This window comes from Condylura cristata, unplaced genomic scaffold, assembly GCF_000260355.1.
Source record: "Condylura cristata isolate star-nosed mole 26May11 unplaced genomic scaffold, ConCri1.0 scaffold00022, whole genome shotgun sequence".
In the NCBI taxonomy this organism is placed as follows: domain Eukaryota; kingdom Metazoa; phylum Chordata; class Mammalia; order Eulipotyphla; family Talpidae; genus Condylura; species Condylura cristata.
In genome coordinates, this window is record NW_004567123.1 from 4,492,387 (window position 1) to 4,505,854 (window position 13,468).

The 13,468-nt window shown below is 38.5% G+C and overlaps 1 protein-coding gene across 1 annotated transcript in view; it reads right to left on the reverse strand.

Annotated features, from left to right (window-relative positions):
* Window positions 1–13,468, reverse strand: part of CFAP61 (cilia and flagella associated protein 61) — a 267,799-nt gene that overhangs the window by 64,902 nt on the left and 189,429 nt on the right. The window contains exons 22-24 of the mRNA XM_004687139.2: window positions 12,282–12,574; window positions 3,082–3,409; window positions 1,132–1,223 (exon numbers count right to left, since the gene is read on the reverse strand). Of these exons, the coding sequence (XP_004687196.1) occupies window positions 1,132–1,223; window positions 3,082–3,409; window positions 12,282–12,574 (713 nt within the window). The remainder of the gene's footprint in view (window positions 1–1,131; window positions 1,224–3,081; window positions 3,410–12,281; window positions 12,575–13,468) is intronic.

Consider the following 13,468-nt stretch of genomic DNA (forward strand, 5'->3'; position numbering starts at 1 on the left):
GTGTATTAATGTCTTCTAGTAGGTGAATGGATAAATACATTGTGACACTGTACAGTGAAATGGTATTCAGTGGAGAAGAAGAAATGAGTGATGCTATGAAAAGGCACTGAAGAAACAAATAGGTGTTACTAAGTGAAAGAAGCCAATCTGAAAAGGTTACATACTGTGTGATTCCAACTGTGTAACATTCTGGAAAAGGTGAAACTATGGTAAGAATAATTAATTGCCAGAGGTTGAGGATAGGAGTAATTGCCAGAGGTTGAGGATAGGAGAAGGCAGAGCATGGAGGACTTTTAGGGTGGTGAAACTACTCTGCGAAATAGTATAATGGTAGAGCCATGTGATGGTACTTCTGTCCAAACTCGCAGAGCGGTATATAGGAAATCGCTGTACTTTCCTCTCTATTTTACCACAAACCTAAAGCTGCTCTAATAAATAAATATATGTGTACACACACACACATATATGCACACACACATTATTTATATATATATATATATATATATATATATATATATATATACATATATATTTAAAAATAGTGGCTAAAATAACAATGCACTTTTATTCTCTCATTTTTCAGGTGTCAGAAATTGGGAGTGGTTTAGATGGGAGGTTCTGGTTCATGGTATCCCATAAAGCTGTTACCAAATGTGGGTTGGGGCTGCATCATCTGAAGGCTTGAGTGAAGCTGGAAGACCCTCTTATCAAGTCAACTCCCTTAAATAACCAACAAACTTCCAATGGCTGGTGCAGCAGTCCTCAAATCCTCACCATAGACCTCTCCAAAGAGTTTGCTTGGTGACCTTTCAACCTGGCAGCAAATGACCCAGGGAGAGGGTGGAATGATGCATGTTGGAAGTTATAATATTTTTTATGACCTAGGCTTGGAAGCCACACACTGTCATTTCCATTATATCCCACTGGACACACAGGTCAGTCCCCTTCATTGTGGAAAGGGACCATGTGAGGTCATGAATGCCAGGGGGGAAAGACTCATTGGCCAGTAGGGACTGGCTACCACAGTGGCTTTCTGATGCATGAGCTAATGCATTACACTAAAGACCAAATAAAGAATTTAACCCCTCTGTAAACAAAGTATTATAAGTGAAATTCAAGAATAATACTTACAAAATCAGACTGTGCCCTATGTACCTCCAAAGGTGTTACAATGGCAGGCTTGGCAATATGTAGGTAATGGTAAGACCCTGGAAGAATGCCTCCTAGAAGAAATGGCAAGTATTATACCAGTTAATTTAGTTGTTAATATGGTAACGGCATTAATATATTTGTATCACAGGCAAGGTAGAGATGACACTGATAGTTTATGCTACTCCTAATAAACAGTAAGTCACACCCTGGGATGTTTAAGCTTTATTGAATAAAATCAACATGCATGTGCCTTTATACCCTATAATAATATAGCCACTGTTGTTCCAAGCTGTGTCGAGCTGATGCCTTGTATCCTGTGGATTTCCTGCTCCTGCTATTCTAGCCTATCAAAGCCTTTCGTGAGGGGCCTTCAGTGTTACAGTGGGGTTCCCATTCCCCATCACTCCTTCCAAATGTAACCAAAATGTTAAAAAGCTAAATAGGATAAAGAAAAGCAGTGACGTTCTTGATCACTCTTTTAGAAAACTATCAGTATCAAATTCTTACCATTTCTAATTCTTACTATTTCTAGCTTGCCCCAGAAGTGTGAGTTTGACTGAGCTCTGGCCTCTGACACCCACCCCTCTCTTCCTTTCCTAACTGGAAAGGAAGGTCTCATTGGACTGAGAAGCAGAGCAAGATCTCTAAAGACCATTTAGTGAAGCTGAAAAAAACAAAGCCAAACCAAGAGCTGAAATGTAAGGCTTTTGTTCTTTAGTTTGACATTCTGTATATGTACATGGACACTGGAGAGGGTCACTGGCCCATCAGCCTTCTGAAAGTGAATATACAATTTTATAAATATGTGCATGTTTTGGATAAAAGGTACACAACATTAAAAGACAATATTTTCAAAGATATCTCTCACTACCCCCTCACCCCAATTCTTTACTCTTATGATATTACCATAGGCATCAAAAAGATTGAGGGGAAAAAAGTGAACCATTCTGCCACTGCAAATGGTTTTCTCCTCCGTCCAAATAGCAGAGTAACAGTCTAAGGCCTGGGATGCTTGGAGGCGACTCCTTATTACTGACTTTAGAGTGAGAATGAAAGTTTGGGTAAGATGTCAGGGCATTATGCACTCATCAGTGAAGTGATCACTGAGCAAGTTACTGAACATCCCCTCATCTGTTTCCTTATTTGTAAAATGGGAAACACATTTACTATATGTTTGGTTTTTTTTTAAAGATTTCATTTTATTTGTGCATACAGAACTGGGGTACAGGCCAGAAGCTCAGGGGTGGTGAGAGGCTTCACCAGAGACAGAGCGGGGAACAGAACAGGCAGATCGACAAAGCACACTGCTGAGGGGAGCAGCGGGCGGGCCAGGAGAGGTCTGCCATGCCATGTGGTCACCTCCAGGGCATGCGGGAATCGAATTCATGAGGAAGCGGCTCCAGATTCTCAGTGCTGTGCTTCAACCCGCTGCGCCACCAGGGAGGGCCTACTATATGGTTTTTAATAAAGACCCAAGTTTCAAAAGATCATCATAATAATAATGCTATAATAAATGAGTCCTGGCCCTCCTGGCGATGAAACAGGATAAAGCACAGCATTGCAAGCTAGCCACAGGTGCCTCAGTGCAGAGTTCAATTCGTGGCCCCAAAGGTGACCCACATGGCACCACAGACCTCTCCTATCTCGCCCACTGCTCCCTTCAGCAGTATACTTCATTGATCTGCCTGTTCTGCTCCCCACTCTGTCTCTGTTGAATCTTCTCACCACTCCTGTAGTCTGGCCTGTACCCCAGTTCTGTATGCATAAATAAATCTTAAAAAAAAATAAATAAATGAGAGTCCTTCTCTTCTCTGTGCAAACTAAGATTCAAAAAAGCCTCTGCATTGAAAAACATGGAGGACTGATCTAGTGTTGATCCTGGCCTAACTGGTGATTCCAGCAGAGGGAAGAAAGTGGCCTACTACACACCTTGAATCTTGGCTCCCTTGTACATGGGGATGAGTCGATCAAGATCAGAGGGTGGTTCCATTATAGGCTCAAGGGTTGGATCAAAGAGGTTAAGCATGGCTGCTGCTAGCTGGAAGCCAATCTCTTTGGAACTGAAGTTGCTGTGAGTCCAGTCATTTGAGTAATATCGATTGGAGAATTTTGTGAGGGTGCCTGCAGCTCTGATAGCTATGTCATTGGTGTGGAAATTAGTATCAATCACCAGGCGGCCATCATAGACAAGGCATGCATCATTGAGTGCTTTAAAAGTTTCATAGTCCACATTCTTTTCACAGAAGCTGAAGAATATCTACGAAGTGAACAATTACATCATTACCCAGCAATCTTTTTCAATCTTATCTTTACAAGAGTGTGAATGATTTCTAGAGCATTATTATTTGGGGCGCACCCAAAGTATACTAAAAGCTCCTTTTAATGGTGTGGACGAGAGAGAGCAAGGAGAGAGGACGGGATTGTCTCTTAAAGAGAAAGGCATTAAGTGATGGAATATCTACTAGAAGAGTAAATATAGAGAAAATTTACGTTTTTATGTTCATCTACTTTCCCCTCATTCTCTTGCATTTGAACAGTTCTATCTCAGTCTCCTTCCATATCCCTCCTCCTGTTTCTGACATTTAGGTTTCTCTAGGTTCCTTCTTGGTGTCACTTCATCCACTTTGAGTTTTCAGATGGTCCCATCCCTAGCCTTTTTTTTTAAAAAAGATTTCTTTATTTGTGCATACAGAACTGGGGTACAGGCCAGAGGCTCAGGGGCAGCGAGAGGCTTCACCAGAGACATAGTGGGGAGCAGAACAGGCAGATCGACGAAGTACACTGCTGAGGGGAGCAGCGGGTGGGTCAGGAGAGGTCTGCCACACCATGTGGTCACCTCCGGGACAGGCGGGAATTGAACTCATGTGGAAGTGGCTTTAGCTTCCTAGTGCTGCACTTTAACCCACTGCGCCACCAGGGAGGGCCCCATCCCTAGCCTTCTAATCCCAGAAAGCTTGTCCCCACAGGAAGCCTCAAAAAGGCTGGAACCCCATTAGCCTGTGTCTCTCACATTGGGGCATCTACCTTGTTTCTCCCTTACCTGGTGGGCAGTCTTTTAAGAAATATTTATGGGGTACCTACAATTTGCCAAGCACTGTAGAGGAACTGTACCCCTTTTGCATAAAACTTGGAAGTGAACTGTTTTCCCCTCTATTTTCTGTCCAAACTTCAATGCTTTTTCATGTTAAGGAGTACAAGTTAGTTGTTTTTAAATGTTCAGTTGTTGAACTAGCTAAGTTGAATCATTTTTTATCTCAACCTAAATGTAATTTGCTATCTTATAAAAAGCAGGCTAAAATAAATGGACACATGGCTCAGGTCATGATCACAATGATAGCCACCCCCCTGCTTCCATCTTATGACTGCTTTACTCACTTCACCTATAACATTTTGTCTAGAAATCAGCTGTTCAGGGTCAGAGGAATTCCTCTTTCACATCCCCTCCATAATGAATGTACATTAATGGTGAGTGATTCTGGAATGAGTCTGTGGTACCCACTAGCCAAGCATGGCCATGCAAATTTAAGGCTAAAATAATGGAAATAAAATAAAAATCCAGATCCTCACTTTTGTAGCTTATTTCAAATGCTCAAAAGCTAAAGGGACTCAGCTGCCATATCGGACAAACAGATATAAACCACTGGACAGCACTGGACGAAGATCCCTCATCTCGGTGATGTCCTTTGTTCTCCCTCAGGGAACCAACAAGGTCTTTGCATTTTTTCCTGCCTCTGTTCACTCAGTTATCTTATCCTAGCCCAATTACTCCCATTGCAGGCAGTTTCCATCTTTCAAATCTTTTTAAATTTTTTTCTGTTTTAAGCTTATTCAATGACTGTAGGAAAAGAGACTCCTCTGAGTTGTTTTCTGACCCTATTTCAGCCTCCCTAATCCTTCTTTTTTCATTCCTCTAGTCCTTTCCCATCTATATACATTTCCCACTCATGAAAACAGTCACTATTTGAATTAAAAATATTCACAAAAAGAGGTACCATCAATGTCTTAAGCCCTTGAAAATACCCAGAAATCTCCCTTTGCAGCTCCATAAAGTACTTTTACCTATTCTTTTTTCCTAATTAAAACTAATTTTTGCTTAGCTAGCACATTAAATATTCTAGCTCTTAGTGTTCTAAATCTTAAAGATTACTGGTATTGCAAAATAACTATTTTAAATTGTTCTGGGTGCAAGCATCCACAATTTGGCTACATCTGGGGTTTGTGCATTAGGTTAAAACAAAATCAGCAAATCTAACATGTTTATGGCAATATTTGTTCTCACTTAAAGACTGTCTTTAATAAAACTTATTTGTCCTAAAATGCCAACTGAATATCATGTATTGGGTAAAAATATAAAGTAGAAACATTTGGCCACATCATACTGATCTAGAGAGATATTTATATTTATAATTCTGACTAAGGAGAGCAAAGCTCCTCATTAGCAGATTAATTAATAGCAATCTGATAACCTCACTCATCATGGACTCAGATGAACACTTCTTTTGCAAAGTTATAATAACATAAACTTACAGATTCAAGGTGATAGGATAAATCCAAGAAAAGTCATGCCTTGAGACATAGTAGACACATAGCCCTCAGAGCATCAAACTGCTGAACGTCACAAATAAAAACAGTATCTTAAAAATTCACGGGGAGGGTCCTGCCTGGTGGTGCAGTGGGTTAAAGCACAGCACTAAGAAGCTTAAGTCACTTCCGCATGAATTCTGAATTCGATCCCGCCGGAGGAGACCACATGGCACGGCAGACCTCTCCTGACCCGCCCGCTGCTCCCCTCAGCAGTATACTTCATCAGTCTGCCTGTTCTGCTCCCCACTCTGTCTCTGGTGAATCCTCTCACTGCCCCTGCATCTCTGCCCTGTACACCAGTTCTGTATGAATAAATAAATCTTTAAAAAAAAAATCCACAGGGTATGGGCCCTCCCTGGTGGTGTAGCAGGTTAAAGCACAGCATTAAGAAGCTAAAGCCACTTTAGCATGAGTTGGAGCTCCACCCTGGAGGTGATCCATATGGCGCAGAAGACCTCTCTTGACCCGCTGCTCCCCTCAGCAGTGTACTTCACTGATCTGCCTGTTCTGCTCCCCACTCTGTTTCTGCTCCCCACTCTGTCTCTGGTGAATCCTCTCACCACCCCTGCACCTCTGACATGTACTGCAGTTCTATATGCATAAATAAATAAATCTTAAAAAAAAATTTACAGGGTATATGGCATATTACAGACATGGAAGCAATAGTTTGAATGACTACAGGTTTTTAAAATTAAAGCTCATAGATGTCAGAAGTTAGTAAAAAAAAATATTCAAAGTGTTAAAAGAAAAACTAACTTGTAAGTCCATGAATTCAGTTGTGGAAATACCCTTTCAGAATGAAGATAAAACATATTTTCAGATAGAAGAAAACTAAAAAATCTGTTACTAGCAACTATCATTGTTCATGCCATAGAAAGTTGGTTAGGATGAAGGAAAATTGTATCAGAGGGAAATTTGGATTTTTAGAAATGAAGAAAGACAATAAATGTGGAAAATAGCAGGGTAAATATAAACACCTGTTTTTTCTTAAGTTCTTTTAAATATATTTGACTATTTAAAACAAGAATTGCCATGCTGTCTTGATTTTAGTCTGCCAGTTCCTGCTCAGAGAAGTTAGCAACCCCATGATTGGACTTCAGACTTATCAGTCCAAACATTATCAGTCCAAAACAACTTGATGGTTGTTGTTTTGGATCACTGAGTTTGAAGACATGTGTTATAGAATTTTTAGTAGAAGCTACTTTATACTACCTATAATAAGTACATTTTAAATACTAAGACATTGATGAAAGTAATGGATGGAAAAATACATCTTGCAAACAGTAAACATAAAAAGGGCATCAGATATAGAAGTTGTGATAGATACACTCAACGGCATCCTACTCGGCTATTTAAATAAAGATGACATCTTGCCTTTTGTAACAACATGAATGGATCTGGAGTAACTATTTTAAGTGAAGTAAGTCTGAAAGCGAAAGACATTTATTTACTGGATGATTTCAGTTATATGTAAACAAAGCAAATAAAATAACCAACCATAACAAAAATAACAAGGGCTTTGGGAAAAGTATGCTGATAACGAGAGGGAAAAGAAAAAGGGAGACAGAGGAGTGGGCAGTGGAGGTCAATTTGATAATGTGAATGGTATATACACATATTAAGGTGTAGAAGTTGTACTATTGAAATTTACATGGTATTATAAGTGAACAAAATTTTTTCCAAACAGGATGTTATATAAAGTAGACTTTACTGTAAGGGACATTATCAGATAAAGACATTTCATATGATATAAGACAATTCAAGAGGTAGCTATAACAATTATAAATGTTCAGGTATTTAATAAGAGTCTCAAAAGTAATAAACCAAAATTAACATAATTATAGGGAAATAGAAAATTCCACAATAGAAAGAGAATATAATATTTCTCTCTTGGCAATCGATAGAATTAGACAAAATAAATAAATAAAATAATACATAGAATATTTAAATATTATCAACCACCCTGAACTAATTGTTATTTATAGAACACTGCACCCATAAGTGTAAACTACGTACATTTATATATTCACTTATAAGCCACATTTATATGGTTGGACATAAAGCAAGTCTCAATAACTCTTACAGGATTGAAATCTTAAAGAATATGTGTTTGATTACAAGACATTAAGTTAGAAATCAAGAAAATTTTTTAAACTAAATGATATAAAAAGCTCAATATATTAAAATTTATGGTGCACAGCTAAATGATGAAGAGAACGTAGAGAGCTTTAAATGCATATATAAATCATTGACCTAAGTTATTCGTTAAGTAATTCAAAAAGGACAAAGTAAGTGCAAGGAGAGCAGAAGGAAGAGAACTATTAAGAGCAGAAATCAATGAAAGAGAAAACTGACAAATAACAGAAAAATAACAAACTCAAAAGGTGGGTTTTTTTTTGAACAAAAAAATCAATAAAATTGACAACCATCTAGCTAGACAGAAAATGAGAGAGAATACAATTCATCAGTATCAGAAATGAAAGAGGAGTTATTACTACTACAGACAACAGACATTAAGTAGTAAGAATTTATGAACTTAATGACAAAAAATAAATGAACACATTTATTGAAAAATATAGTTTACCAAAATTGACATAAGAGGAGAAAATCTGAATAGCATTATAGCTAGTAAAGAAATTGAATCATAAAAAAATTTCCCACAGTGTGAACTCTAGATCCAGGTGGTTTCCTGATCAATTCTATCTAACATTCAAGGAAGAAATAATATGAACCTTACACAAATTTTATTTACAAAGACATTAAAATATCAGAAAATTATAGTTCAACATCCATGATTACAGTTACAACATAATTGTACTTTCTTGAAATTATTAGCAAACCAAATTTAAAAATATGTAGGTGGATAACATATCTTGAATGATTAGGGTAAAGTTGATTGCACATTTAAAAATTTACCTGTTAACAAAAGGAGAAAAGAATATGAACTCCTTGATAGATATGGAAGATTCATTTGACAAAATTCAATAGCTATTCATGATACATCTTTTGAACAAACTAGGAATGAAAAGTTACTTCCTTAGTCAGATAAAAGTAATCATAGAAACCCTAATGTTTAATGATGAAGGCCTTTTAAAATGCAGAAAAAGGGAAGGATGTTCACTTTCCCCACTTCTATTTAATGCTGCATTGGAGGCCATAACTAGTAGAAAAAGCAAACAAATAAAACTCCTAAATATTGGAAAGAAGTAAAACTGTTCCTATTTGCAGATGATATATTCACATATCTGGAAAGTAACTAATAGCTTTAGTAAGTGAATTAGCAAAGTCTTGGTTTATAATGTTTATATACAAAATCAACTTCATTTTATAGATTTGCAATGATCATTTGTAAAATAAGTTTTTAAAACTTAGGTATTACAAAATGTATGTCTGGGCCCTCCCTGGTGGTGCAGCAAGTTAAAGCATAGCACTAAGAAGCTAAAGCCACTTCAGCATGAGTTCGAGCTCCACCCCGGAGTTGGCCACATGGCGAGGCAGACCTCCTCTGACCTGCCCGCTGCTCTCCTCAGCAGTGTACTTGTCAGTCGGTCTGTTCTGATCCCCACTCTGTTTCTGGTGAATCCTCTCACCACCTGTGCACTTCTGGCCTGTACCCCAGTTCTGTATGCTTTAAAAAAAAAACTTAAAAAAAAAAGTATGTCCACACAAAGATATATATTAAAATGTGTTGTAGAGGCAAGAGTGAATAAACAAAACGTGATTTATCTATATGAAGAAATACTACGCAGCACTTAAAAGGAATGAACTATCGATACATGAAATGATATGAATGAATCTCAGTATCACTGTACTTAGTGAAATATGTGAAATATAAAATAGAATACAATGCATGATTCCAATTATAATTTATCAGGCTTGTACATGTGACACCATTTATTTTTATTTTCTAAGCCTATTATAACAAAGTACGCAACCAAAATTTATTTTCTCATGGTTCTGGAGACTAACTATATGAAACCAGGGTGTCAGAATTATGTTCTTGGCCAAGTATCTAAGCAAAAATTCTTACTGGCCTCCTCTTTGTTTTTGGTGGCTGCTGGAAGTCCTTGTCATTCCATTACTTGTTGCTGCCATTGGCTTAATCCCTGCCTCCATCATCAAACAGGCTTCTTCTCCAGTATCTCCTCTGTGAGATCAAATCTTCCTTTCCATATAAGGGCATGAATCATTGGATTTGGGGCCCACACTAACCCAATACTTTACTTGAAATATGCAATGACCATATTTCCTAATAAGGTCACATTCACAGGTATTAGGGACTAGAAGTTTCGATATATTATGGAAAGCAGAATTCAATGCACTGGACTGTCAACATTAAGAATATATTCATTCCTGGGCCCTCCCCAGTGGTGCAGCGGGTTGAAGCACCACACTAAGATGCTAAAGCCACTTCAGCATGAGTTTGATCCCCACCCCGGAGGTGAACCACATGGTGCAGCAGACCTCTCCTCACCCGCCCGCTGCTCCCCTCAGCAGTAAACTTCCTCAATCTGCCTGTTGTGCCCCCTATTCTGTCTCTGGTGAATCCTCTCACCGCTCCTGCACCTCTGGCCTGTACCCCAGTTCTGTATGCATAAATAAATAAATCTTTAAAAAAAATAATATATTCATTCCCACCCAAATTCTCCTAATGCCCTTGCAGGGATGATGCCTAAAACAGACAATAGGAAGAGTAAATATCTTGGTATTTCCCACTCTTACCATATCTAATCTGCGAGCACCTCTTGTTAGCTAAACCCAGACGGAAGTCAGAAATCAAATGTATCTGGGAAATATCTGCAGAAGGGATCTGAGTGGTGCAGAGCAGTGTATGGGAGGCAGGGCACAGGCCTAGGTCTCACTGAGTTGCTTCAGGACAAAGTTTTAGCTGGAAGATATGTTGACTCAGAGCAGTTGAGGATATTTGGAAGTTGTCTTTGCCTGATTTCTATCTTTATTGAAAAAGGGAGAGCGAGCACTAGAGAATATGTATTCTGTTGGCTATTTGGAGAGTTTTTTTTTTTTTTTAATACATCTGGTTCCTAAACAGAGTATTATGCTTAACTAGAGGGTCTCAGGATCCTTCAGGTTTTTCCAAGATAATCAATTTTGAGGGAAGTGGTTGTTGTAAAACACCTGTGTAAACAATGTACTTTTTATCTACAAATAAAATGAATTTTTTCAGTTGTTTTCATTGTTATATCCTTGTTACCTAAGACAAAACTAAGATTCAGTAGATGTTCAATAAGTATTTGTGTACTGAATGTATATATATATATATATATGTATATATATATGTACCTAAACAGCAGAATGCAAAATTTCTGTGAATTATCAGGACAAAATGAGAAGTTCCAGAGGAATCTTTTTTGTGAGTTAGTAGTTGCTTTGTGGTGGAGCCCTTATCTAGACTGTGAGGGAATGAAGGTTATCATTACCACATAAGGACATTTGGGTGACAAGCCCTGTCTTCGACTCACCACCTCCTTCTCCACCCACCTGGTTTGCCCACTAGATGCTGCAGTCATTTTTTTTTTTTATCACAATCCGCTAACCTATGCCCTTAACCTTCACACACACTGACTTCTGTCTCCCATTTGGTGGAGTCTCCAGATTTTTCATGAGATTACTGGGCCCCTTTCCTCACTCATAACTGTCAGCTGTTATACACACCTCACAAAAGGCCCTGTGATGTTCTGTTTATAGCTATTTCACAGGAAAGACTCACTATTGCTATTTCCTGAATCTTTACACATTTCATGGCTTTATAAACATAAAGGCCCTGCTGTCATGGTTTGGCATCCTAGTATATTGGTGGCATGGTCTCAGTGTTCTCATCTATGAAATGGGACACATTCCTTTATAAGAAATTTCAGAATGCAGTGCAAGCATACAGTATGACTCCTGGGTCATAGCAAGTAGTTAGTATTGTTCAAATGTGAACAGAATGTGGGGAAAGTAATGTCACTTGACTGGTCAAACTAGGTCATGAGGTAATAGAAATTCTTTATTCTTTCTTTCTATCTATCTATCTATCTATCTATCATCTATCTATCTATCTATCTATCTATCTATCTATCTATCTATCTATCTATCTATCTATCTATCATCTTCATTACTCCAGGAAACAAGCCACCATAATGAGAGAAAGTCCAGTAAACAAAGGGGCCATTTATAAGTGTTTTGGCCAAAACTTCAAACTAAAGTTGATCTAGCATCAACAGCTTGCTCTATGTGTGACCTGTCTTCTTGATTCCCTCCCCATTCAGTCTAACATTAACCACATTATAAACCGCAGGTAAGAAATGAACAGTTGATCTTGTCAAGCTCCAGGACTGTAGCAATAATGATAATAAATAATTCTTGTTGCTTCAGGCCACTAAACTTAGAGGCTGGTGATTGTTACTCAGCAATAGATCACCTAAATAGAAAAAAAGCCTTTAACATGACTATAAAGTCACTGCCCACCATCCTTCAGACTCCAAGTTCTTGGAAAATGGCATTTTTCCCCAGGCTATGAGTGAAGTTCACAGGGACCTACTTACAGAGCAAGGAAGTCTAAAAGGCTTGGTGGGTGTAGTGAAGCATGCACAGTGAATGGGGTCTGGGTTCTGGCCCTCATTCCACTGAGCCAGGAGAGCATCATGGTAGATGGTGACTCCCGCAACTCTGAGCGCTCCCTCCACTGCGTTTTCCACGGAGTAGTTGTTGATGCAGGTGATGGTGGAGGTGGCTGGAGTCTGCACCATGTAGATGCAGGAGCCTTTCACGCCCATGTGTAAAAGTGTCTCCACCGTGGTGTAAGCGTCGATTGTATTACCGTAGACAATGACATACCCTAGAAAAGACAGGGAAATGTTAAGATAGATATACAGTTAAAAAGAAGAAAACAACATTAGTCTAATGCTAATAACACCAAATTGCTCCCTATAACCCTCTCAGGTTTTGTTTTTTGGTGTTTTGTGGGTTTTTTTTTTCAGCTGCAGGAAGCCAGTGGTGTTACCTAGCAACACCAAGATAATTTAGTAAAGAATTGGCACAAAACATCCCACAAAGTAGTCAAGTACTTCTAACACAGAAGTAGGACATTCATTTATGTTCCTATAATTTGAAAGTTGAAATTATGCTAAATGAAATTGTCTAGAATAAAGCCTTTTATCTTATTTGTTCCCTATTTATTACACTTATTAAGAGAAAAAAATACTAAAGTTTGCAATGTATACAAGATCTTCATAAGAACTTGGTAAAAAATAATCAGGTACATGGATAGTATGGATATTTCAATATTTAATAGTTGAATTGAGTTGATTTCAAGGAAAGTGTTCCTCTTTTGAGTAAAAATTATCAACAGATAATTTTATAAAGATTTAAATCCTGGCCCTCCCTGGTAGCGCAATGGGTTACAGCGCAGCACTGCAAGTGAGCCACCACCAGCAAGCCACCAGTGCGAGTTTGATCCTCACCCTGGAGGTGACCACGTGGTGCAGCAGACCTCTCCTGTCTGGCCCGCTGCTCCCCTCAGCAGGGAGCTTTATCGATCTGTCTGTTCTGCTCTCCACTCTGCCTCTGGTGAATCTTCTCACTGCCCCTGCATCTCTGGCCTGCTGCACCCCAGTTCTGTATGCATAAGTAAATGTATCTTAAAAAAAAAAAAAAATTAAATCCTGACTTCTAGGGTTAGGAAAAAGTCCCTCACAAATAAGACTGAAAAATGTTCTTTTAAAAAAAAAAT